The following is a 25,185-nucleotide window of genomic DNA, read 5'->3' as shown; positions in this document are numbered from 1 at the left end:
GCTGAATTTAAGGAACAAATTTAGCCTTATGCCTTCTCATCTTTTCTGACTCATGCATTTCTGGGAAGCACAGATGCAAAGCAAAATGCTTTAACGTGAGTAACCAGAGAGCAACATCTGCAGGGATTTTAGACGAGGGGATTTTGCATGGTTTCATTTTCCTTAAACCATTAAAACAAACGACTCCAAAGGTGAGGCAACATGACGTATCACCCCCCCCCTTCACGGGGTCGTGACAGCGGCACGCGCACGGATGCTGCACGGGTAGCAGAGACGGGTACGCAGGCTGTCCGTGCACTGCACGGCTCCAGAACCAGTACACGCCGTACTGCTAACCCTCCATGTCCGGCCGTTCCCCGCGAAGGGCATCACCGGCCCACAGGAGAGCTGGCCCTGGCCAGACTCCTTGCTTTTTCGAGCGACCCCTTCCCTGCGCCCACTCTATACCCTAGAAAGAGCCAAGTGACTCAGACGTGCAAGCGAAAGGACGCACGCATCTCAATATCATGGTTCAGCGATGAGTTATGTGCCATGAATAAAGAAAAAAAAAAGTGGAAAAACAAAAGAAATTCGGTCCTGTGTAGCAGGGATGGGGAGGCAATGGAGGTCTGTGCCTCTCCATTTCCAAACCCTCCTTGGACTCTGGCTGCTCCCAACCCCTGCCCAGCTTTGCCCATCCCAATTCCCCCCCTCCAACAAGGCTCTAAACACTCTCCCCTTGAGACAAACATCCCTTTTACATGCAAATATATAGGACGTCTGCGTATGTGCCTATCTTTGTCCTATGCTTCTCTATGTATCTATATATCTCATATATACATTGCTTTTCACTCCGGTTCCTTGAAAAGATCTCCTCCCACAGAAAGCATCAACTCCGCCAGCTTTGAGCTGCAGCGAGCCCAAGTAGGACACGCAGAAACCAGTGAAGTCAGACTGCAAGCAATCCACTCTCACAGGAAAACCACTCCAAAAAGTACCCCAGATCAAAAGCTACAGCTGAAAACACCTGCTGAAACCAACCCAAAACTCAGAAATCCAAATTCTGCATCACTGCCTTAAGGATGAGGAGAAACCAAAACACCAGGCAGATTTTTGTCCCAACAGGGACGGCAAGATACGAGCAGCAGTCAGTCTAAAACGCATGTGTCCTGCGCAGAAAGCATCAGACAAGACCGTGGGACACCAGGGCACGGCCGTGCGTTGGTCTCCAATCCCTTCTCTTCCTTCATTTCTCCCACCCCCAGAGTTCAGTAGGGCTTTATAGAAATCTATCTACAGATCTGTACCTCTTCTTTCCCTGCTGGTGGCAACCAGTTCTAAAACAGGTTTGCTCCCCGCAGGGCCTCCAAAACGCAGCTACGTGCTTAGCTCAGCCAGAGGAGCTCTCCGCTTAATCCTGACTTAACGACCGAGTGCAAAAAGCCCTTCCTCTCCCTCCATGAACCGCCATCCCTGGACGCTCCACACCAGCTCCACGTGGGCCTCACCTAGGTGCAAGCACCTCTCTTTTAGACCAAGCCTAACGTGTCAAATGCCACACGTTAGTCTTGCTTTCAGCAAAGAAACCCCAAACATCTGTATTTCCAGGCAAACACAAAAATCTACGTCCCGCATTGTGAATAAAGACCGTGATGGAAACAACGGCCTGGCAATACTGGCCCAGGTGAGCTGTAACGCCGAGTACAAACCACGTTCGGACAACGTAATCCCAGCTCCTTCGTCCAGCCCCCAACAGCGGGGGCACAAGGCTCCCCAGCAAGCGAGGGAGCGCGCAGCCGCCAGCTCCCAGCACAGAGCCGAGCTGGCGCCCAGGGGTTTTGCGCGCGGAGGTTCAGACCAGCGCCCGCAGCTCTGCGGCTCCTCTGCAACGCGCTCTTCACGCCCCCTCGAGGTAGGTAGAGCAAAGTTGTTATTCCCATTTTGCAGGTCGGGAAACTGAGGCAGAGAGCGTAAGCAACGTGCTCGAGGCAGAGGAAGCCATCGGCAGAGCTGGAAAATAACGATAGCACCGATTCCCGGTTCCCAGTCCCATACCGCAACCAGAGCAGTCAGCTTCGTTTCACACACGATAACACGGTTTATCAAATACACACTACCCATGCACAGGTCACCCAACAATTCCCTGCCGTCTGTGCAGGTATCCAAAGAAACTCCATCACATACAGCTATAAACACAATTATCTCCAGTCTCCCCTGAAAGCGTGGCTGGCGCCAAATCAACTGACAAGGAGATAAACGCGAGCTAAACAGCTCAGTGCCCCTCATCCGCCAAAGACAGCCTCCCAGCCACAAGGGACCCTGGACGTATAGCAGCAGCACTGAACTTCATACCCTAGAAGAACCATCACCGACTCCCACCAACCCTTCCCACCACCCGGGGTCCCGTTCTGCACGCCGACACGCTACCGCAGCGCCCGCGCGAGGCTGCAAACTGCTCTCCCACGCCGCTACGATGCCGCCAGCCCCGGGCTGCCCTGGTGCCACAGGCACGTGACAAAAAAGCCCCCTCTCCCCCTCCTCCAACAACTTGCATTTTCAGTAACGTAAACATTGCAAAAACAAACCCAACATCCGTGGCTCGGCCAGGCAAACGCGCCCTAGAGATATTTGGCCTAGACTGCTCAACAATTCCTGCTGGAAAAGCACGCCAAGCGCAGGCTTTACCCCACCGCCTTTGCCTTCCCCGCGCGGCTTCATGGGCGCCGCGCTCCCCCTCCCCGGCCGCGGGGCAAGCAAGCAGCCTGCTGCAGGGAAAGCACCTAACCTGAGGGCACCCAGGCCCGCCCGCGGAGGGACAACATCCTTTCGATGGACAGGATGAGGTGGATTGCACCCGAGCACAATCCCTCCCTTTCTGCCTACCAGCTTTCAAGGGATTTAAGTGAGCTATCTATATATACCACCTATGTGCACTCTCCGTGCCCCGGGTCGGGCAGCCGGATCCAGCCCGTCTCCTTCCTGCTGACGCTCGCCATGCAAAGCCGCAGCCAACAGCCGCAGCCTAGGTCCACCTCCAGCCCCGCAGCCTGGCTACCGCGAGAGCTGGCGGCAACAGCCCAAATCACCACCCCAGAAAGCCCGACGACAGCGTAGAAAGGGAGCTGAAGTGTTCCCACCCCGGCGACTTCTCACGCAGACGCGCCAGCGGGAAAGGCGGCCGCCCCGAGGGCCGTGCTGGCAGCAGCTCACTGCACTGACGCCCTCGGCAAAGGCAACCTTCAGCGACAGCTCGCAATTCTGGAGGCGTTTTTTCCACCGCAGCCTGGGACTTTCCAGAGGACCTTGTAAACACACCACGTTTGCACTGTGCAAGGAGGAATCATAGGTTTACCGATACAACAAGAACCGCCTACCTTGGACAAGCTTACAAAAGAAGAGAGTTTGGCCCAGGGAGATGAAGATAAAGATATATTTTTGCAGCATAAGAGAAAAAAAAAAAAAAGCAGCAGCTGTGTTTGCAAACAACCAAAACAAAACGGAGTTCAAACAGGGATGAAATGGGGCATCGTCTGACACAGCTTCAACGTCCCAGGTCCACAGGAGGAGAGAAGAAACCCCCTGAAGGGCATGGAAACCAGAGGGTTGGGAGAAGCGAGGAAGTTGCCAAAGCAAAAGGAGAGACCGTCTGCCAAAGCGGGGCCCAGCAACGTGCCAGGAGTCTATCAGAAGGTGACTTGGTCTAGCAGGGAACAGACAACCTCTTCTCCCTTCGTGGCCTGCTCCCCTTTGTCCAAACCGACTGACCATGATAGCAGCCACAAGCAAGAAGGTGGAGAAGAGGCTGTTGGAAGGAGTTAAGGATGGTTTAGGAAAGAGATTCTTCCATGAGGCGCCCTGGCGGGATTCCCCATTCCAGCATCATGGCAGGCACACAGCTGAAAGAGAGAGGGCTGCAGCTCCAGCCTCTAAAGGTCGAAGACCATGAAAAGCAGGGGACCATCTGCTCAAAACACCTGCAAAAGGAAAACAAACTCTCAAAAGACTGACCAAGCAAGCTGGCCCTCTCTGTCAACCTTCTCAGCGCTGAAATCCTCTAGAGCTTAAGACAGGACAGGGGCATGGTCCCGAGGCAGCAACCTCAAGAGCCTGAAGAGACCGCCCTGCCCTACCAACAGCTACCGTACATAGCTCGGAAAGCACTCAAAAGACGAAACCTTCTGCCAAAGAGGTCTAGGAAACTACAGCGAAAGAGGGACGTCTGCGAGTTAGCTCCGGTACCGCCGGCCAGCACAACGCCTGCACATCTCCTCCCAACGGGGCGCCACACCACGCAGATAACACGGGCACTTCCCTCGCCCCCACCCCCGCACGACGTGGACATCACCTGTAGATCAGAGGCAGGACACACAGCTTACGTCCGTACAGCACTAGCAGCTACGACAGGCGTGCGTGCTCGTGCACACACACACACACACACACACAACGGGAATCCTTCCAGAGCAGCGGGGAGCTCTCCAGCCCAAGGCTCCCGGGAACATCTGGAGACGGTACCTACAGCTAGCTCATCTCCTTCTCCGTTGCAACGTCAGACATTTTCTGGGACAGAAACCGGCTTCTCTTATGCCTATATCAGTGAGCTGAAGTTACACAGGCAGAGTTTTTCACTGCCGAATGTGCAAATGGTATTAAATCAATTCAGATCCAAGTGGATTCTAGGAAAAGCCCTAAAACACACTCAAATAAAAGAAATACTCGGTCATACCGTTAGCAAAGGTGATTTCTCACTCTGATAACTGATGGTATTACATCAGGTCACTCATCACACGCTTGAAGAAACGCCCTGATCTTGAAAGAGAGAGGTATTTCTAAGAGAGCCTCCCTCCTTCTGGAAACAAGCTTACTCATATTCTGAAGATCACCTAAATGAAGTTGTTAAAGCTTGAAAATATCTCATTGTTGAATTAGAGAATCCTCTGTCAAGTGGTTTGAACCTAAGTCAGGGCTTTGAGATTTGAAAGGATGCAGTTGTATTCTGCTTTTAATCGTCAGAGGCTTCTGAACACCCTGCTCCCAGTTGGAAGAGGAAGCAGAACCTCCTTTAAAAACAGAAATTTCTCGCCAGACCGGAAAAAAAACCAGACTTCTACCTAAAATCTCTCTGGGAGCTTGGCTTGTTCATATGGCCAGATCCCAACCATTCATTCTGGCCAAGCATTTGAGATCTTGCATGTTCCTCCAAACATCTAAGCCCTTCAAGGTTCAACCAGCAGCAAAAGCAATAACCAAGGCAAGCCACAATAAAGGCGAGATTGCAAAGAATCTCTTGGCGATTCTACCTGGGAATAAACAAAGGTTTTGTACGCAAATGGAGAGCCTATGGCAAAAAAATGCCTATAGACTCTTCAATTCTCCCAACACTTCTTCTACAGCCTGAATCCACTTAAAGCAAGAATATCCACATAAAATACTTGAGATTTTATTCTCAGGTAGGCTGGAGGGTTTAGCACTTTACCACAAAGGAAGAATCGTGCAAACCTGGACGCAAGTGTTTGATTTTTACCACGTAAAAAAAGAAGAAAAAAAAAAAGAACCTCTAAATATTTTAGAGGTAGGGATCACTTTGTAGTAATAGCACTCAGCATTTATTTAGCACTTCCTGTCCGTAGACATTCAAGCGCTTTACAAAAGTGCTTATATATGACTTATCCCCATTTTACAGACGGGAGAACTGAGGCACAGAGAGGTTAAGTGACTTGCCCAAGGCCACACAGTTAAGATAGTGGAGGCAGAGCAGGAAAACAAACCCAGGTGTCCTGACAGTTATTCCTTCAGCAGGCTATAGCTACCCTGCTAGAAAAGGCCTGCATAATCCAGAAAGAGACCGACTGACAAAGGAATCTATCCTAAGCGTTTCGAAGAGGAAATACATTCTGGTGAAGAGTTAGAACAGCATTACCAAGAGGGGAACAACAGATCTCCTCAGATGGAGCAAAGGGAGGCATAAAACCCAAAGCACGTGTCGTATCTAGCCTATAAGATTCGGCTGGAGCAGGAAAAAGAAGGGGGATACAGTGAAACCAGCAGCAACGCGTTTTAAACTGATGCTAGATGTTGGGCTTAGTTTTGAGTAGTTGCCATAAGAAGCCGTCCATTCTTGATCCGCAGAGCTGGGTGTTTCCCAATCGCTCTTTTGCAGGATCAGCAAGCTGCCAACGGAGGCTTTTGGGACTTTTATGCAGTCAAACCCTGTTCATTTGCACACCACACACCTAAAACGGTGTCTTCCCATTTCGCAGTCGTGAGTAGAGATTGCAGATGCTACTGTAGCAAGAAATCGCATTACCACGCAGCACTGAAGAACACTTGCTAGAAATAGATGGAGCATCAGCAGGAGTTAATCAAAACCCCCCTTCACCAAAAGTAACAAATTATACTTTGGGGGGAAAACACCCTTGGATTAAAATAGACCCACACCTGCACATTTGCAAAGTGTTCAGTATGCATTAACAAGGTTCAAATGCATAAGCACCAACAAACTGTGATTTCTCACATCTCGGATGGATTTGAAGGCTTGGGTTACTTTTTGTTTGTCCTTTCAGAGACAGCTAAGGAAAGACGTCACCGAGATTTTTGTTGCTGTTATCTTCACATAAAAGGAGGCTGGGAAGGAGGAGGCAAGGAGATTTTCACAATTACAGCTTTCACAGGATTATTTAGTAATGTTTTATCAAAACCAGATCCGCGGGATTATCAGGTCCCGTCTGGCTTGTTAGTTTCTTGTCAATTAATTACACCCTGTGCCATTTAATTTATTCCAGTGATTCAGGGCCAGCTGTTTAATTCCACAATTTCTATCTGAACGCACGCTGCAGAAAACGATGTCAAAATCTCCATCTATGCCTTTTAAGTCTAGAGATAATTTCTGAAACTGAGGTCTAGCATCTCACTTCCCTCCCAGGGCTCACGCCACCGGAGCCGTAACGGAGAAAAGCGGATCGGAGGAGCGCCGCGTCCCCGCCGCCGCGGTGCCCACCCTCCCCGTGGCGCGCCAGGGGCCGAGACGCCCCCCGCCGAGCAGCCCCCGGCTCACCCCTGCCACCAACCGCCGTAAAGCTGCCCGGCTCGGTGGCAGGGGCCCCGGCGAGGCCTGCCGCGTCGGCCGCGGGCTCTCGGCTCCCTCCTCCCCCTCCTTTTTAACCTTCTGGGGCGGGCGCTAGGCTAAAGCAAAGTGGCGTGCCCGCCGGAGTCGTCGTGGTCCACGCTGTTGAGAATCGCTGTCTGGTCTTCAGGGAGCTGCCGGTGACAGAGGTCATCTTTGAGCGCCGAGAGGCGGGCGAAGGGGTCCTGACGAGGGTGTCTCTTCTTCTTGCGGAGGCAGACAGCTTCGTCAGGCCACAGTACCTGAGAGCTGGGAAGTTGCTGAACCTGGGAGGCAGAACCATCTAGGGAGGAGAAGGCAAGGAGAGAAGGGAGATGGATGAGACCCAGCATCTTTCCGCAGCGCCGGGAGCGGACGCGGCGCTCCCGCACCGTAAAATAGAAATCACATCAAGCCTGGCCCTGAACCACTCCCGTTCAACCTCGCAGGAGCACCCCAAAGCCTGCTGCTTGGCAGGGGGTTTTTTGGCAGGACTTTTGGCAGGCAGTTTTTGGAAGGACTAACCAGAGAGGGCGCTTGCAAGGCAGGAACCAGAAAGTCACCTCAAGCATACAGGAGAGAGGAGCAAGAGTCAGGAGAGGGACTTGACAGCGCAGGAAGACGTTGGGGATCAGGAAAGAAAACCAGCGGTCAAACAAACCAACCAGCCAACCAGTAGAGATGGGTGGTGGGCAGACGTTAAAGTGGGGAAGGGGTGGTTTCACTCAGAGGCAAGGGCAGACCACCGGAGGGAGGGAGTGCAGACAGGTCTCGGCAGGGCACCCAGCTAGGCAGGCGCTCGGCGAGGGCAGCCAGCCCCTCGCGACGCTGGTGACAAAACCAGGCGCTGGCAGCGAGCCCAGAGACCCCCGAGCCAGAGCCAGCGGGGACCCGCTCGAGCTCTGGCCCTAGGAGAGAGGAACGGGGAACGTCCATGCCCACACAGACGGGGAACTAGTTGGGGACCTCGGCGTCCTCACACTCACTGGATTGTTTTCTGGATTTCGAGGAGCCCTTGGATGACTTTTTGGGCTTCTTTATCCGCTGGTATTTCAGAGCTTCGAGCCTCTCAGGTGCAGCAGCGTCCCGGGACGGAGATGGACGTTTTCTAGAAAGGAAAAGCAGACACGCGCCATCAGCGGCTCTCGGCCACACTCGGGCCTGAAGACGTCTCTCGGGGCGAGGGTCGCCCAGCCCCAACCAGCTCTGCCGTGGAAAAGGAAAAGGTGAGAAAAAGCCTGGCCCGAGGAGCACGGTCAGGCGGCCGCGCGGCAGCAGAACGCCGCGCTGACGGACGCGAGAGGCCGCGGCTTCGCGGGGTGCTGGGGCCGCCTGCCGCGCGCCCGGGCTCCTCCGCCCCGGCACGCCGGGACGAGCGCAGCCCCGGCTCCGGCCCTTCCTGCGAACAGAATCCAACACCTGCTGGCGGCCGCGCCGGGGAGGAATCGCAAGAGCCATGCGAGAGCGCAACGGGCACCCCAGCTCATCCTCTCTGCAACCCCCCCAACGCCGAGAAACGAAAAGAACGGGGCAGATCCTATGTCCGATAAGGCTTTTCTGGGAAGTCGTGGGAAAACCCCTGGGGATGGACAGGGAAGGAAAGACAGGCAGAAGCGGCACGACAGCCCCCAGGTTTGAGCTGCGCGCGCCCCGGTTCTGACAACACTGGCCCGACAAACACCACGGAGGCAGGGATCCTTCCTGTCCCCGCTCCTGCGGCGGAAAACAGGGGGCACACGACAGACAGGGACACGAAGGGCACACGCCGACACAGCGGGGGCGGCCAAGTCCGAGATCCCTGCTACAAGCAGCAACAGAGATGCAACACTGCAGGAGCTCCCGTTCCCTAACGCTTAGATGCTGGGGGTTGGATTTTCTTGCCTTGTAGGATAGGATCTACCATGACTTTGAAATGAAAACATTGACGGGGTTTTATTATGAGGGAGAGGGAGGGCATTTGCAAAGGGATTTTTCCTGCCCGAGAGTCAGTAGTTGTAAATTGTTTCTCAGGCTTATTCCCCGAGTAACTCTTCTACAAGAATCTGCTCAAGGTTAAGTGGTTTTCCCTTTGCAAAGCTTTTTTTTTAATCTATTTTCCTCCACTGTACCAGTCTTTTCTGTCCACAGATGGGGAGCTGTGACTGGTATAGAGAGCAGGGTAGCAGAGCAAGGCATTTTCCCTGAGAGAGAAGTTGGTCCAGCTCTCACCTACATCCTCTCATTCCCCCCCACCCCACCACCTCTTTCCTATTCCTTCCCCCTTCCCATTTTACTTTCATGTCTCTCCAAGTTGCACAATACATGACCTCACAGAGGCAGAAGTCTGAGTAAAGACAGCTAAGGCCATCTAGAATTACCTGCAATCAATTTTAGTCTTCACAGAGCAACCTGCACGCGAGGCGCCCGGAGATGACCTGGGACACATCCACCAAACACCTTGCATTGCAACAAAGCCAACACTTCCACCCAGGGCTCCAGAGAGGAAAGCCTGGAGATTTAAACCAGCGTGCTTCCAACACAGCCTGTGCTTGCCCTGTCCTACCTCTCAAAGAAGGAGAAGACACTCTTCTGGTCTCACAACTCGGTCACTAGAGGTCAGCATCCAAACCTTCTCAAAATAGCTATGCTGTGGATATTACTAAGAGTGATTCCTGAATCTTCCAACTTTTGTGGTTCTGGTAGGGTTCGTCAAAAGCCAGCCCATCCCTTCGCCCTGCTCGTAGTCTGTGGGATCAAAGGTTCGTCCTCGAGCATCTCCCGAGGCAGCACGGGGCTGACCACGCTTCAAGAGCTCTTGCCAGCGGAAAGCAGGGCAACGCTCTTCCCCAGGTGGCAGTTTCAAAGTTAGCTACCAGCAAGAAACTTGTAAATGGCACATCCCGCTTCTCAGCTCAAACACTTATGGAATTAGAGACGGACTTAATAGGAACAGGAACTGAGCCCATGTCTTCCGGACTGCACATTAATCACAAACTGTCTTCCGAACAGGCTCATTTCTACCCAAACACAAGGCGTTATTCTTCTGTTCACATTTCACTGCGCTTTGGGTTATTCGGTAACAGTTCGAGAGCTGTTTAACAGCAAATAATCATGATGGGCTCAAAAAAGAGGGGCATGATGAAAATAATTGAATTGAAAATGGTGAGAGATCCATGTTACAAGCCCGCTGCAAGTGCAAAAGTGAAGTATTTTCATCTTCCCTCATTTAGAAACCACTGCAGACAAGGAAGGAAATAACAAACGGCCATCAGAAAGACGACTGTGACAGGGATAGCAGCTATTCCACTGCCCACCGAAACAAAAACTACCAAAGGGCCAGAACATTATGAGCTGTATCTGTGAACAGAAGGTGTCTGTAAAAGCACGAGGGAACAGTCAACTGTCCTAACAAAGCAAAAGGCTGTAAAACATAGCACCCCAACTCAGAGTTGGTCAAATCCAGACACTAGCACCTGCAAGAGCTGCGACCTGGGTGAAGCACGGGACCCGGCACAGCACACGCCCTTTGCAAGCCAGCCAGGATGGACAAGTCAAGGACTTGCCTGATGTGAGACAGACTGACAGGAGGTGGTATTGGTGCATTCAAATTCCTGCTTTCTCATCAGAAAAAAACTGCGACCAAATTATTTCACCTCAATCCTCGTCCGTAAATAAGGTACGACCTCTTCAACGTTAAAAAGTCGCTACGCTGTTCCCTGGCAGGAGCAGCCCAGACCGGGAGAGCACAGGCAGCTTCAACTCAAGGCCTCAGCACATCCAGAAACGGAGGACAAGCCCAGTTCTACCTTTGGTCAGTGTGAAGTCTCTCATTTCACTTCACTTTGGTTGCAGGTGCAGCCTTTCCACCACCAAATATATGCAGAAGGTCTCAGGCTTTCCTCCGCTAGTCTCTCTGCATGCTATTAAATATCATCGCTGAGAGCACAGCTTGAGAGCAACACTTCCAATTCAAGATCCCAAGTGGCTGCTAGAGGAGCAGATACTTAAGCTAGAGTGGCACAAGTGAAGGGCTCCCAAGGGTTTTTCCCCCTTAGGGAGCAGAGTGGGTTGTTTTTGAAGATGTGTATGATTACTAAGCTTCTCAGTTCTGCTATCAGCACTGGAGTGCAAGAAAAGTGCAGCATAATTTGATTAAGCAGCTGGGGCACAGCAGATGCAATGGAAGCCCAAAGAGTAGGGTATAAAAAGCCCCTTTCATGTTTCCCATCGAAACAGAGACGTCAAGGTGTAGATGTTCCTGGAGATCCTCTGTTCCAGCTCCCAGCCGTGCAGCGCGTCAGCAGAAGATGAAGCACCTCATTAGATAAGCCGGTAGTCCTGCTGGCTGCATCCAAGGGAGAATTTTTCCTTGTAGGAAAAACTAGATTAATAAGGCAGCAGTGACTGTGCTTAAACGCCTCCTTCCCAAGCCCTGATCTGCCAGGCATGAACAGCCTCTAGTGAGAGTCAGTGGTGGCCTTGGAGGCTCCGAGCGATAGCTCCATCTGGCACTGCCCCATATGCAACGTGGACCAGCACCAACAGTCACCTTCCCGCACCCTGGGCACACAACAGCTCACAGAGCCACCCCGCAGCAGCAAGTTCAAGTCTACGCTTGTAGATATTTTGTTCATTTTATATCCAGCGAACACATATCTGCAGTCCCAGTCCATTGCCCGTGGAGCTTGTGTTTGCTAAGTCCCAGACCCCAACGAGCTTGGCAAACGTGCTGCAGCCCTGCCACATCAGCATCTGTTTGCCACCACCCGTGCCCCATGGCCCCAGGCAACTTTGCTCATACTATTAAATCTGTACTTGTAAAAAGCTTTTGCTGTTTCCACTCTTTTTCCTTCTAAGAAGATGCTAGTAACTGTGGCAAACTGTTGACAAAATTAGACAGATTTACGCGAGGGATTATGAGGATATTGCCTGAAGCTCATTTCTACTAGTTCTCTGTAATTGGGCTTGTATTTATACAGACAAATATAAACACTGAGCGCACTGAACCCATGTGTCACTATAAATACTGTCTGACCTCTGGCAAGGAAGACATACAGTGGAGGATGAAATGATGCTACTCACCAGCCAAGTTTTATCTGCTCTACCCACCCTTTATTTCTTTAAAGGGCTCCAACTCTCTCAAATTAATTTTCATTTTAAGCCCAGCCAAAGCCTCTTCCGGCCCCCAGAGTTAGCATTTTGGGCAGCTGCCCATGCTTGAGAAATATCTTCAGCAAAAACAGATGAGAGGTTCAGGGATGCGGATGAACCTGTTCTAGAGCCTTCAGCACAGAGCCATGCAAAGGAGTATGAAGAAAAGTGCAGGTAACTCTCTGATGTGAGCTTTTTGCAAGGCTCTATACAACATCCAGTAAATAAGTTTTCCTTGAGTCTTCAGAGGACAACACTTCTCAATGAGCAATAGTCTGAACTACATGGACAGAAAGTTACTGAAGAGACGGCAACAGCACTGGGGGACCTCACAGAGCGGCAGGGCCTGAGACAGCCCTACGGGAGAAGAGCGAGTTACGCCAGCTGTGTGCCTTGTAGCTCCTCTCCTCGGCTGAGATGCAACAAGCGTCTCCCATATTCACAGTGGGGAAGGGCTTCAGGACCAGCTCCACCAGCCCACCCCAAAAGATGCATCTCAGCTACTCTTCTTCGAACTTCCTTCCAGGCACGAAGCGAAGGATGAAAGGGAAAAGGCCCACGGAAGCATCACTACTACTCCTTCTCCCCGCAAAGGGGAACCCGCTAAAAGAATGGGCCATGAGATTTGAGGGCACAAATAGATATTTCACCTCGGGGAGGGAGGTCTCCTCAACACCACACTCCCTGTCTCCTTCTCTCCTTGAGTTAAGGCAGTGAAATCCCGGAATTGCTTAGAGATCTAAGCATCTGCTTGGACATCTCCAGAGCCCTCAGAGTCCCAGCCAGGCTCCTTCGACCCTTCATCCTCCTCAGATGAACAGGTCAATCCACCTACACGAGGGTCTTTCTCAATCTCAAGTCCTGTGCCTGCTACAGAGACGCTGACGATGCCATAAGGCACTTCCTGAGAGCAGGAATTCCCCCTTGGCCCGGAGGCAGAGCTGGCTGCCACCTCCATCCCAGCGGGTGCTGCCGGTATGCAACCGAGAAGCACTCGAGATCCTTCAGCGCCAAAGATGCTAGAGAAACACAGCCATCACCGCCCCTTCCCCCAGAGCACAGCGCTGCTGCCGAGGCACCGTGGCCGCAATGAGAGGAAGGAGCTGGTAACAGCGGGGAGCACAACCCTTCTACAGGTCTGCAGACAACACAACTCATCTGCACAACGGACTTCACCATGCTGACAGGAGAGGGACAGGGAGGAGAGAGGGCAAGGGAAAGAGGGCTGGAGTGGAGAGAAAGGGAGGGAATAGAGTCACAGGGAAGGGCACGGGGGAAAGAGAGGAAGATAAATGAAAAACAGGAGTGAGAAAATATATAACTAAATCAAAAAGACTGAAAAGAATCAAAAAATAATAATTTAAGAAAAAGAGAAACGCACTCAGACAAGAGGACTCACAACTTCTCCAAGCGGGAGGAGGCGTGAAACACATGCAGAGGATCAGCACATGGACAGTCTTTAAAGGGGAACCTGTTTGCTTTCAAGCTGGGAGCGAGGGGTGCTCCTCCTCCCGCACGTGTGGAGCGGACGGCCCTTTGTCACTCGCACTACGCCGTGTCCAAGCCTCCGAGCCCAGCCAACAGCAGCGCTGCCCCGGCAAAGGGGAGCCGGGGCGACCGGCTCGGGGCAGGCTGCGATGCCGAGGGGCGCCGGTGCTTGTTGCCTTGTCTGTGGTTTTTGGGTTTCCCCCCTGCAGGGAGATGACAATGCCCTCTTCCCCGTTTGGAGATACATCACGGCCCACTGGACTACGTTAAGAGAAAAGGGGAAAACGCTAGTACTAATTCAGCAATTGCATAATTTATCCCTGCTTTTCAATAAACGCCATCCACCCTGCACCCAGCGAAAGCTGCTGGCGACAGCCTGCCCGCTCCTGGCACCTGGACATGCCGATGATCACAGCAAGCAGAGCGCTGCCCACACGGGTTACACCTCTGCGATCCCTCCTGCCGCTGCTCCCAGGGGCTCAACTGCAGCCTCCACAAAGCTCGGAAACTGCCTTTCCCTCTCCTCCTCCCAGCTTTTATTACTGCAGTATAGAAAGCTGGCTGGTCTGCTATAAAATGCTTGTGCTCTGCATCCACTGACAATTTTATGACCTCCAAATCAAAGAAATTACTTGGCTGGGCTCTTTACGGGATGCCTCACTTATTAGAGCAAGATTTATTCTCCTTATGGCTTCCCTTTTTGGGATAATGACTCTGGAGATACTGCCTGTGACTCCAACCCCCCGCAGCATCACAGGATTCCCCGGCAGCATCTCAGATCAGGACACACTGTTGCTCTGCAGCAAATATCCTGCTGAGCAATATGATCCTGCCCCTTCTCCTGCTCCTAATGCCATCAGCCCACGGCTCCCATCACCAGAGACGGGAGCAAGCTAGTATCCATGCAAGAACGTATCCAAGGTCTGCTCAGACACAACGCCAGACTCAGATGTGAGCTTGTACTGACCTATGCTGTGCTGAAGCAATCATTCTCTCAGCTCAGGAGCTCTTGTGGAACAGGGAAGCACCATGGCAAAAGGAGAGAGAAGACAGTCAAGGCCTCGCCGAGGGTTTCCCCACTTTGTGGGAAGTCTGACACAGCCCAGCTGGTTTCCACAAGGCTTGGCACTAGCTTTGCTCCTTGTGGGACCTCCTGCCCTGGCTCTGGCACAGGGAAACAGAGGAAGAAGGTGGCCAAGTGCTTAAGAGGTCAAACCGACCAGGTACTGTCAGCAGTTTCTCCCAAGAGGATGGCATGAAGGGCAGCGCACCAGGATGCAGTCCCCCCATGGACCTTATGTCCCAAGCCTGCTCCCCTCGCTATGCCCTCCATCGTTCTCATCTGACCCAACCCTCAGCCTCACACTGACCTGCTGTCTCTCTCTCCTCATCCTCTTCTGCTCTAGGATGACCCTCCATTTGAGCCGGAGGAATTTTACTCTCTTGGAACTAGCTACCCAATTTAACTGGCCAACTCATGTCCCTCTTGTGGGCCTCTCCAGTTCAACAAGACTCCTCAGGCCGTTAGGATAGTATCAGCTGGGACCCTGAGTCTTTCCATCCATAGCAGCGAGTGTAAGTTTTTTGAAGACCAGTCCCAACTAGCCCTGGGCATTGCCAGGCCCCACAGACAGACACATCTCCAATACCACGTCTCCTTTCACAATCACTCTGCCCGACAGTCGCATGGGTCAGAGTTCCTGCTCTCTGGGGCTGGGAACGACTAAAATCTTGCTTGGCTTTAGCAGTCATAGTGAGAGGGGAGAGAGAAAATTTCTTGCATAAAATTTCTTGCCTAAAAACAAACTCCTAGTTACTCCAGTCCAGTTCCAGGGATGCCTGTGGCCATCTAGAAAACCATCCCCAAGAAGAGAGCCCCCGAGAGATGCTTCCTTGGGAGAGTTTTTCAGAATGACTGTTTAATTACAGTTGGGTCAGAAGAGGTCCTACAGGATTTCTCCAAGGAGTATCTGGGAGAAGGAGAGTTTTTACTGCAACTACACTCACCACGGTCTACAGCAAAGATAAAACATCTCACCAGTGGTCTCAAACTGTAGTTACACTACTGCAAACCATAGAAGCTCATCTTGAAAAAAGATTTCTCCCATTTTTCGTAATCAAAAAATAACAGGAAAAGGAAAATAGATCCAACTACTGAGGGGACTAAGAGTTTCTACTTCCTGCAATACAGTTAGACACTCATTTTGGAGCCCTAGTCCAAAAGTACTATTTGCAGCTGCCTTCAGCCAGAGGATGACTATTTTACCTTGCTCAGCGTGCACAGCTATGAACTCCTCCTTTGGATCAGCTGGGAGACTCCCAACTATTTCTCTCAACCAAAACATTTCCTCTTGAGCTTCACAAGCTTGGCCAGGGCTGAGGGTGCAACATACCGTGATCCTCCAAGGAAGGAAGGAAAGGCAGCCACAGCGACACAACAGCTACCTGTCGGAGCTCATGGTGCACTGCGGACCCATGGCGGGGATGAGCGACGTGCCCAAAGCCCAACCACGTCACGCCCGCGCATTGCACCCGGGAGCGACAGGACATGAGCAGCCAGCGCTCCTGTGCCCGTCTCACCCCCAAAGACACGGATGCTACCACCAGTCTCTCCAGCCGCTCTGCCTCCCCAAAGGCACACGGATAGTGACGTGCTGCTGAGAAGGGAAACCCAAAAGCCACAGAGACTGTGTGTACAAAGGTGTACCCTAGCGTTTTACAATTCCTTATTCCCCTTTAAAGGAAGAGATGGTATTGGAAAAGCCCCTTCCATGTCCCCTCTCATGCCCCACTCCCAGCCACCCTCCGCAGCGCCCACACCATCCTTTCGGACATGGATCACCCTTACCTATTGAGCTGAGGAGAAGCTTGTCTCGACAACACTGCCCAGATAGCTGAGATTAATCAAAAACAAAGCAGTTATCAACACCCGCAAGGAGCCGAGCTCCGCAACACATCAGCACGTCAAAAACTCCAAAGGAAAAGGAGGGAAAGAAACCAAAACACAAACGAAACAAGTCTGGAGAAGAAAGGGGGAAAGAAACAGAAAAGAAAGGAAAAGAAATAATAGTAATCGACAAAGCGAATGAATACACTGCATAAAAGCACGGACAACAGTGCTCTAACACAGCTCGGTCCTGTGACTGTCCTGTACCTGGGACTCATCGGGGTGCCCTGGCTCAGAGACCGGCTGGAGACATGAATCCTCATCGAGCTGCACATTCAGAGAGACAGGTATCTGCGTTGCCAAAAGCCACACAGAACTCGCTTCGGGCTCGTTCAGGTCCTCTCCCGCCCCCATCCTCGGCCGTGAGCCCTCCTTCGCCCCCACGCGCCCCCGTCTCCGGGCGCCCCACGGCCCGCAGTGCCCAAGGGCTCCCGGGATGTCTAAGGCCTTAACGCTTCCAGGTACCAGAGAGCGGGAGTGAAATGCGGAGGGCGCTGCGGGGTGAAACGCCTGCCTCCCGCCCCCAACCGCGCTGCTTCTCCGTCGGCCTCCGACCGCGCCGGCCACGCGGGGCTCGGCCGCCCCGGCTCCGCGCCGAGCGGCAGCACGCCGCCGGCTGGCGAGCGCCTCGACTCCTCTCCTCCACAAGCTGCGGGGTTAAAGCCCGCCACACAACAAGCCAAAATGAAGCGAGACGAAAGGATGGATACGGAAGCACGGCTACAGGATCTAAGGTGCTGCGAAAGAGACGGAGGGAAAGAAGAAATACAGAGAGAGGGGGGGAGAGAGAAAGAGAGAGAAAGAGAGAGAGAGAAAGACGCTTTGCCTGGAGCAACCCTGGTACCTGGAAAACCAGCCGCTACAGTCTAGTGCAGCCACATCCCTCTTTAGGGCAGGATCTGAGCATGCCGGCAGCTTCCTGATCTCCGCTGGGTTTTTTTTTTTTTCCTCTCCTTACACGCTGCTGGTGCGGCTAAGTCCTTGATCTCTCTCCCTGCCCGCGTCCTGGGGCTGCAGCATCCCTTTTGCAGATGGGGCGGCAAGGTGACTTTTACAGCTGTTTCTGTCATGCATTAAAGCTCTCTAGACTCCGCGGGAAGAAGGAACAGAAGGAAGACAAGGAGGCACAACAGCCCTAACGTTCGAAGAAAGCCAAGAGCCAGCAACTAGAAGAGGAAACAGCTGCCAGTAACACCAGGACACTTACCTACGCAAGCCCAGGGGCCGGGCCGAGAACCTAGGGCTTTACCAGCCTAGTAGATGGCCCGTATCCCAAGTCACGGAGGCCCCCGGCTCCCAGCGACTGCTCGGGGAGGAGGAACGGTCCGAGTAACGCGCCGTGAACGCGAGGAAGGTCATCTGCCTGCGTAACCTGCTCGGGCAGCGACGTCCCCAGCAAGGGCCATGCAACCTGTACCCGCGGCACGAGTCTCTTCCGAGCCGCGTCCTAGCAAAACCCGCGGGATGCCATCTCCAAAAGGGATGCTGCAGCGTGTCCAGACAAACCCTATGAGTTCGGTTGATGATGGTGGGGGAAGGAGTTGGAGGGAGCAGGTGAGGCGGGGTGGGGGAAGCCAGGAAGGGGCCGGGGGGACTACGGGTTGCCCACACTTACCCCGAAGTGGCTACCGTTGTCGGTGTAGGCTCCGGTCTGAGAATCTCCTCACTAGTTCCCTTCGGAGAGGGAATTTCTCCAAAAACATCCATGGTGTCCACGGGCAGGGAGGAGCCCTGGGAGCCAGAATAGCCAGTGGCCAGAGAGGTGAAGGCTGTGGTGGGTCGGTAGCTGGGGCTCTCTCCCTGGCTGCTCGGAGCAGGGGATCCCGTCGACGGCGTGGACTTGCGCGAGAAGCTGACCGCCGCGGGGGGCTGCAGGGTGATCTCTGACATCTCTGCCTGCTGGATGACGCCCGGCCGCGGCCGGGCCCGGGCGGTCAGCTCCGGGGAGCTGTTGCGGGAGCTGAGGGGGCTTTGGGTCAGAGGAGAAAGCCTCGAAGGTTGTAGCACCACCTGATGTAAACTGGGCTCAGCCCTCCTGACTTGCCGAGGGCTGGGCCGAGGTCTGGGTTGGGGCTCATACCACCTGGTGTCCAGGCTGAATGTGCTTGTGCCGCTGTGGCCGACTGACTCGGACGGTTCGTGGTAAGGCAACACGGGTATGCCCATACCTTGACTGGTATGTCTTAGCTGCCCTTGACTCCCCATAGGTTGCATAGGTTTGTCCTGCCATTTGGTGGTGGTGGGCACAGAAGGTTGGCTCCTGCCAGGTGACTTGCCAGTCCAACTCTTTGGTGCCTCCAGGGGCAGGATGCCCGGGTAGGACACAGGGACCTGGAGGGAGGACGGGGGCGGCCCCCGAGGAAGACAGGCCGTGGGCTGGGCGCTCTCGGCCACGTCGCACTGCTGGAGCTGGTGGGGGAACACCACAGGGGACGCTTCCAGGCCACCGAAGGGGAACTCGGCCCTGCCCCAGGGCTCGGGGGACCGGCCCCCCGTGGGGGTCTGGGCGAGAGGCAGCGTGCTGTTGGAAGCGTTCTCCCCGTTCTCCTCGGGGATGGTGGGGTGTCCGAAGGGCCCCTCGGGGTGCAGAGGTGGGGAGGACATGACAGAGCTCAGCGGGCTGACTTCCGGCATGTAGAAGGGTGGCGGGTCCACCTCCCCGGGGCTGCTGCTGCTGAGGTAACCGTAAAACTGGCCGTGGTGGAAAGCCCGGGGGGCTGGCGGTCGGGCCTGGCCAGTGGCCTGCAGGTGGCTCTCAAGGGTGCCCGTGCCCTCCAAGGCCCGGTGGAACCGGGGACTGTATGCTGGTGGCTGAAGGTAGGACTCCTGGCTGGAAGAGAGAGGGGTGAGCTGGGATTTGAGGGCCGTGACGGAGGCGGGGACGACGGGGTCGTCGTTCTCCTCGTCCGACTGCCGGAACTCGGGGTACATATCCGTCTCCTCCACAAACGGGAAGCCCTCGATCCGGCGTGTCTTCAGAGAGGGCTCCATCTCCGCCGGGTCCATCACGAAGCGGCCATCCGGCCCACGGCTGATGAGTTCGATGGGGGTCGTGGCCTCAGCTTCAGCCTCGGCCTTGGAGACGCTGTACTTCTTGCTGCTAATTGCCCTCTTGGTCTTCTTGTAAAGGGACAGTTCCTTCTCCTTGCTGGGGCTCAGCATCCGCTTGGCCTGCGGGCCTTGGTCATCAGAGGACTCCGAAGGGGGACGGAGCGTGCGGATGCTCTCGGGACTCACCTTGCCGGAAGACAACCTGGACCACAGACAAAAACCAAGAAAGGGGACGGTCATAGGGAGGGAACCAAAGTTCTTCTTGCCCAGAAGAACCGCTGGATCAAAGTCCAGCCGGATCCAGAAAACAAAACGTTATCAGCTCTCAAAAGAGGAACTGCTGGAAGAAATTTGTGTGGGGACTGTTAAGATGGCAGAACCTTGCCTAGCTCTGACACAGCCCAGCAGGCTGGGAAAAGCAAGTGGGAGACGAGTCAGCAGCACTGCACATCTCCTCCGATTTCTCCAGGCCTCAGCAGAGCAGAGCTCGGCACACCTCCACATCCCTCTTAAGGCAGGCAGTTCACTTCAACACCTTGCCATGAGCTCCACGGCCCCAGCAGGACAAAAGAAAAGATCCAGAGCTCACTTCCAATTCCTTTAAGCTTTGTGCATTCACCTGAGGTGTCCAAGCCTAGGAAAGCCCCCAAGAGGAGGGACTCTCTGATTTCCAGGGCTTCAGAGGAACATCAGGAAAACATTCCCTCCTGCAGAATTCTGCATCTCCCTTAGAGACGCTGACAGATAACTTGAAACCAACATTTTCCCCATCCTGAACACCCAAATGTAAGGCTGAGAGCCTGAAAAGGAAGAAAAGAGGCAGGGGGAGACAGCATCACAATAGCCCACTCATCCCTATTCAGAAAGCCTCAGACAAACAGGATTGAAGGGCAAAACGTAGCAGATCCAACAGAGACGATGCGGGCACGTTCATTCCAGTGCAGTGGAAGAACTGGAAAAAAGCAGGATTAAAAGCCACCAGCACTGGGACATTTTAGAAAGGTCCAGGAGCCAAAGCTTGAGGTGTTCAGATCTCTCATTCTTGTACTCGGATCAGGAAGATGCTCCTGCTGCTTGGTGGCTCTTTCTGGTTAACACACTAAGCAGTTTTGATGGGATCTATAAGAAGTTGCGGCTAGTATAGCACCATAACCCGCAACCTTTAGGTACACCTGGGAAGAGGCTTGAATGGGGGACTCTTCAGGAAGGAAAAGAAAAAAACGCATTTAAGATTCTCCGAATTTCCCAAGAGAAAACAGAGCAAAAAGAGAATGATTCAGAACTACAGTGAACATGCATGAAAGACTCTGGATGCAGCAGGCTAACCCTTCTCCTAAGGAACAACATAGTTTGTTGCGTAATTTAGTTCGACCGCTCATCAAGTCCAGTTCTGGTCAACGTGTACCATTCCACAGGGTTAACTCCTAGTTTAAACTTTGGCATGTTTGTCCCTGCTGCCTTCTGCTCCAAAGCCTGTTTGCCTCCTGCAAATTGTTTTGTTCCCAGAAGTCTAGGGAACAGTGAAAACAAATCCTCAGAAGCAATAAAACAAGGTCAGATATTCCCATTCGACCTAAACAACAACTGCAGAAAGAGGCACCTCCAAACTACTTGATGAACCACAGCTTGGTGTCACATCTAAGACAGATACTTACGGGGACTCCAAACTCTTCCTGCAGTGGGTTATCGAGAGAGGAGGGTCTGGAAAAGAATAAAAAGGGGAAAGAAGAGAGAACGCTAAGGAGGCGCAGCAAGACAGACACGGACAAACTTAACATCAAAACACAAAAGAAGACACTCAACAAGAGGCCAGTTTTCATTGCGCCAGTGCTTTAATGGTTGCTGACAACAAACAGCTCCAGTCACAGTTTCCTATTAATCCTGCTGTCACAATCTCGCACGCTAGAGGTGAAAAAAGTCGATTCCCCTGCCCTCGCCAGCTCCCCAGCCACAGGAACTTGTTGCAGTTCTCCCTACTGGGCACTCCTGTGAAGCTGGTTCCAGTCCCAGTTTTATGCAACTGGAGCAGTGGGATCTCCTTTGCAGGGGTCTTCTATAGTCTAGTGCAGCAGGTCAGACACTACACGGTCCACATAAAACCAGTGCTCTGAGCAGTTGCTCCCGCAGGCCCTCAGAAGGAAGCGACTTGCGCACCAAGGTCTGGGGGACCTTGGGGAGGTAAGCTGTCTGCATAAAGTTTCACCCCCTCTCTGGCCAAGAGTGAGATCGCCCGAGCCCTAAAAAAACCCCCTGGTCTAGGAGTATCACCACGTAAGAGAGCTCCCTTGGAAATCCCAGGCTAGAGTTTCTCTGTTGCCTCTTCACCCACCCTTCCTCTCCCACTCCCAAACACGGATGCTTTCAGTCACAGCTGAAGGATGAAGTTAGGGCTTCACCTGAAGATGTGCATGGATGGAACAAGAGACAGACAGGGAAGAACATTACCACCACAATGCAGTTCGGGACAAGGGGAGAGAAAAGAGGAGGAGATGGAAAGGACATGGAAAGCACACCACCCGCACACTCACCTTTCTTGCGCTTGAGTTTCCGTTTGCGTTGCTTGTTGACGAAGCAGGCAGCGAGTGTGCTGAAGAGGATGGCAGCAGCCAGGAAGCAGATGGTGGCAACGATGCCAGCCAGCACCGGGCGGGCTAAACCTTCGTCCGTCAGGTCAGGCGGAGGGAATATGTCTGTATAAAAAAACCCAGGTGTTGCACAAACACACCCCCAGCCCCTGCCTGCTGCTTTCCCCTCAGGTCCCCACCACAGTTCAGCGGGCAAAGCTGTCGCAATGCAAGACGGCTCACTCGTTGCTGGCACTGGGAATGATAACCTTGAAGTAAAAGGCTCTGCCTCAGACCCAGCCCACATGAAGAGGCAAGTCTACGTTGCTGCAGACCAATAAAACAAGTGATTTAGTGACCTCCCATGAGGCAAACCTTTTGTCTCGGTTGACGCCCAGGAAAGACGTGCAAAACAGAGGCATGGTTGCCATTGACAGTCTACAGGTCCAATAACCCACCACAGCTCAGGCTGCAGCCCCTGAAGGTATTTCCCCTGTGCATCTCAGTGCAATACATTTTGCTTTTCAGGGAAAATTGGACTGAAACCAGCACCCATGCCTCCGAATCTGCATTACACCACCTCACCAACCACGAGCAGATCTCAACTGCCAACAGGCCTTAGCTGCAGCTATTTGCAGATGCAAGAGCAGTTTTTGAGGCCAGCCCAGCTCACAAGAGCAGAACTGCCCCCACCATCCCTCTGCACGCTGGGGTCAGCGCGCGTTCACCTGACACGGGCGCTAGCCTTCAACTGCAGGCAGCAGCAGACGCTGACACAGGACAGGGATGCACGCAAGCCCCATGGGTGCTGCCTCTGTGTACAAGTACTGTCAAATCCCATCAGAAAAATCATGCAAGAGCAATCGGCTTTCAGAGGGCAGGCAAGCACGCAGCCTGCAGCAGGCAGTTTCCGCACCGCGCCAGCACCACTTGGGGGCAGAGAGAGACTGCTTTATTCCTGCGCACAGCAGAGCTGGGTGGCTCCGTAGCTTCTCAGCGAGAGCGAGCCGGTATAAATAGGGTTCACTGCATTCTCATTTCCCCTCTCCTCCTGCACACCTTGCCCTCCCATCGCAGTCACGTGCCCTTGCCTGCCCCTTGCTCAAGGGCGCTCCTCCGAGCCAGAGCCGGATCGGGGGGCAGAGTACTTGTGCGTGCCGCAGCGTGTTGCAGTCTCATTGCAAAGCTCCAGCGCTTTCCCCGCGGACTCTGCACTGCAGTGCTACGTTTCCCTCTCTGCACCTTTCATTTCCATTTCTAGGTTGCGCAGTCCCCGGCTCAGAGCATTGTTCTCGGCGCATCCTGCAGAGCCGAGACACGCTGCTCCTCTCTGCTTTGGCGTGTGCCCTTTAACGCACTGTGCTCTACGGGGAAGGACTTAATTGGGCTGTCTGTCCTTGCCTGCTCCAAGCGCCGCTGCTCTGCAGGGCCCTGGCTGCTTGTGTCTGGAGGTGGTGGTGGGGGGGGGGGAAACAGCTTGACCTGAGCTTCCCACAACACCTCCTAAGTCCTCCACAGGAAAACAGGGGCCTGGACACCTGACAGCATCTGCCACTATACCTCACGTGCCACCAACACTGTTTTCCAGCACGGAGTCCAAGATAAGACTTTCTATGATCAGAGAAACAGCACCTTTATCTGCAACACTGTTCAACCTTTACCTAGCAAATTCAGCTAATTGTAACAGTGCACAGAGCAGTAGCTGCTCACAGCCCAAGCAGGCAGTCAGGGTCTCAGGCAAAGGTACAAAACCGGTGCTCAAGTCATTGCTATCCCAAGTATGTGACTACTGACACACGCTCTAGTCAGACCAGCGCAAAGGCAGCAGAGATGCTCCCACAGCTGCCAGGGGCAGGGAGGAGGAGCAGGAGGAGAGCTGCCACTTACCTGTACTGGACACGCCAGCAATGTTACTGGGTTCACTGATAAGATCCTGCATGACTGCTAGGACCCGGAACTCATACCAGGTGTCCTGAAACAGCAAGCACATCTGTCAGGTCCTCTGGCTACCACCTCCCCGTCAAGCACCTCCACCCGCGCTGAGCTAATCTGGCTCACAAAGCCAGTCCCGAAAACCGCTCCAGGGCCGCAGGACAGACGGCGCGATGCCGAGCCACCGCAGGAGCTGTGGGGCGGGCAGCCACTGCTCACCTGGGACAAGTCCTTGGCAAAAAACTCGCTCTCGGTCCCTAGGATGCCGTCATCCAAGATCTCCCACCTCTCCCCGACGCGGAACTCCATGATGTAGCGGTCGATGGGAAAGCTGTGGTTAGCGGGAGGAAGCCACGACAAGAGGACGCCTTGCTGTGTCCGGTTGGCTGTTAGGCACCTCGGTGGGGTAACCAACACCAGAGGCTCTGGAGTTGTTACAGGGAATGCTAGAGAAGATGGGACAGAGGCATCGTTGACATGGGCTTAAGGAAAGGAGCAGAGGATGCCGTCCCTCCTTGGATCGGCAGCCGTGCGCTGATCTCCCCCCTCATGCTTCAGCACAACAGCTCCTCGTGACCCCGCACAGCCTCTAGGAAGGTTCGCAGGCAAACATGTGCAAAAGGAGCACGCTAGGACCCTTTCAGAGCTCTCCCGCAAGGCCTGGCATCGGCCCACTCAGACCACCACTGCAGCAGCAGTTCCTGCCCTCCAGGAGTTTCGGACATTTCCCAGGCACGTGCTCTCTTATCTCTGAGATACAGAAGTGGCTTTCCAAAAAGGGGGAAATAAAAACGTAATGATGCTAAGAAAAAGGGGACAGTGTTCAGAAAACCTCTTCCTTCCTCTGACCTACTTCTGAGACAGCCCCAAGGCAGGTACCCAGTACAAGGCCTACTCGTGATAGCTCCTCTTCTGAGATGCACATGAGTGATCTTGCACTCTATTAATAACTCCTGACCCAAGTTTCACTTAAGGTAAGAGCTGAAAAGTGACTG

General features: G+C 53.5%; 1 protein-coding gene across 4 annotated transcripts in view; it reads right to left on the bottom strand.

Annotated features, from left to right (window-relative positions):
- Nucleotides 1-3,395: 3,395 nt before the first annotated feature.
- IGSF9B (immunoglobulin superfamily member 9B) overlaps nucleotides 3,396-25,185 on the bottom strand; it is a 53,275-nt gene continuing 31,485 nt past the window's right edge. For 2 of the 4 annotated variants that reach the window (XM_068916671.1, XM_068916672.1), the window contains exons 14-21: nucleotides 24,410-24,636; nucleotides 24,146-24,230; nucleotides 22,223-22,384; nucleotides 21,350-21,395; nucleotides 18,259-19,896; nucleotides 8,065-8,186; nucleotides 7,139-7,382; nucleotides 3,396-3,953 (exon numbers count right to left, since the gene is read on the bottom strand). In XM_068916671.1, the coding sequence (XP_068772772.1) occupies nucleotides 7,159-7,382; nucleotides 8,065-8,186; nucleotides 18,259-19,896; nucleotides 21,350-21,395; nucleotides 22,223-22,384; nucleotides 24,146-24,230; nucleotides 24,410-24,636 (2,504 nt within the window). In that variant the 3' untranslated portion in view covers nucleotides 3,396-3,953; nucleotides 7,139-7,158. Of the gene's footprint in view, nucleotides 3,954-7,138; nucleotides 7,383-8,064; nucleotides 8,187-16,544; nucleotides 16,591-17,487; nucleotides 17,810-18,258; nucleotides 19,897-21,349; nucleotides 21,396-22,222; nucleotides 22,385-24,145; nucleotides 24,231-24,409; nucleotides 24,637-25,185 lie in introns of those variants that run through there. The other 2 variants (XR_011135891.1, XM_068916673.1) reach the window with 2 other exon arrangements.

The sequence above is a fragment of the Struthio camelus genome, chromosome 22 (assembly GCF_040807025.1).
Source record: "Struthio camelus isolate bStrCam1 chromosome 22, bStrCam1.hap1, whole genome shotgun sequence".
Lineage (NCBI taxonomy): Eukaryota > Metazoa > Chordata > Aves > Struthioniformes > Struthionidae > Struthio > Struthio camelus.
The sequence above is the reverse complement of the archived record's forward strand: the minus strand, read 5'-3'. Positions and strand labels throughout refer to the sequence as shown.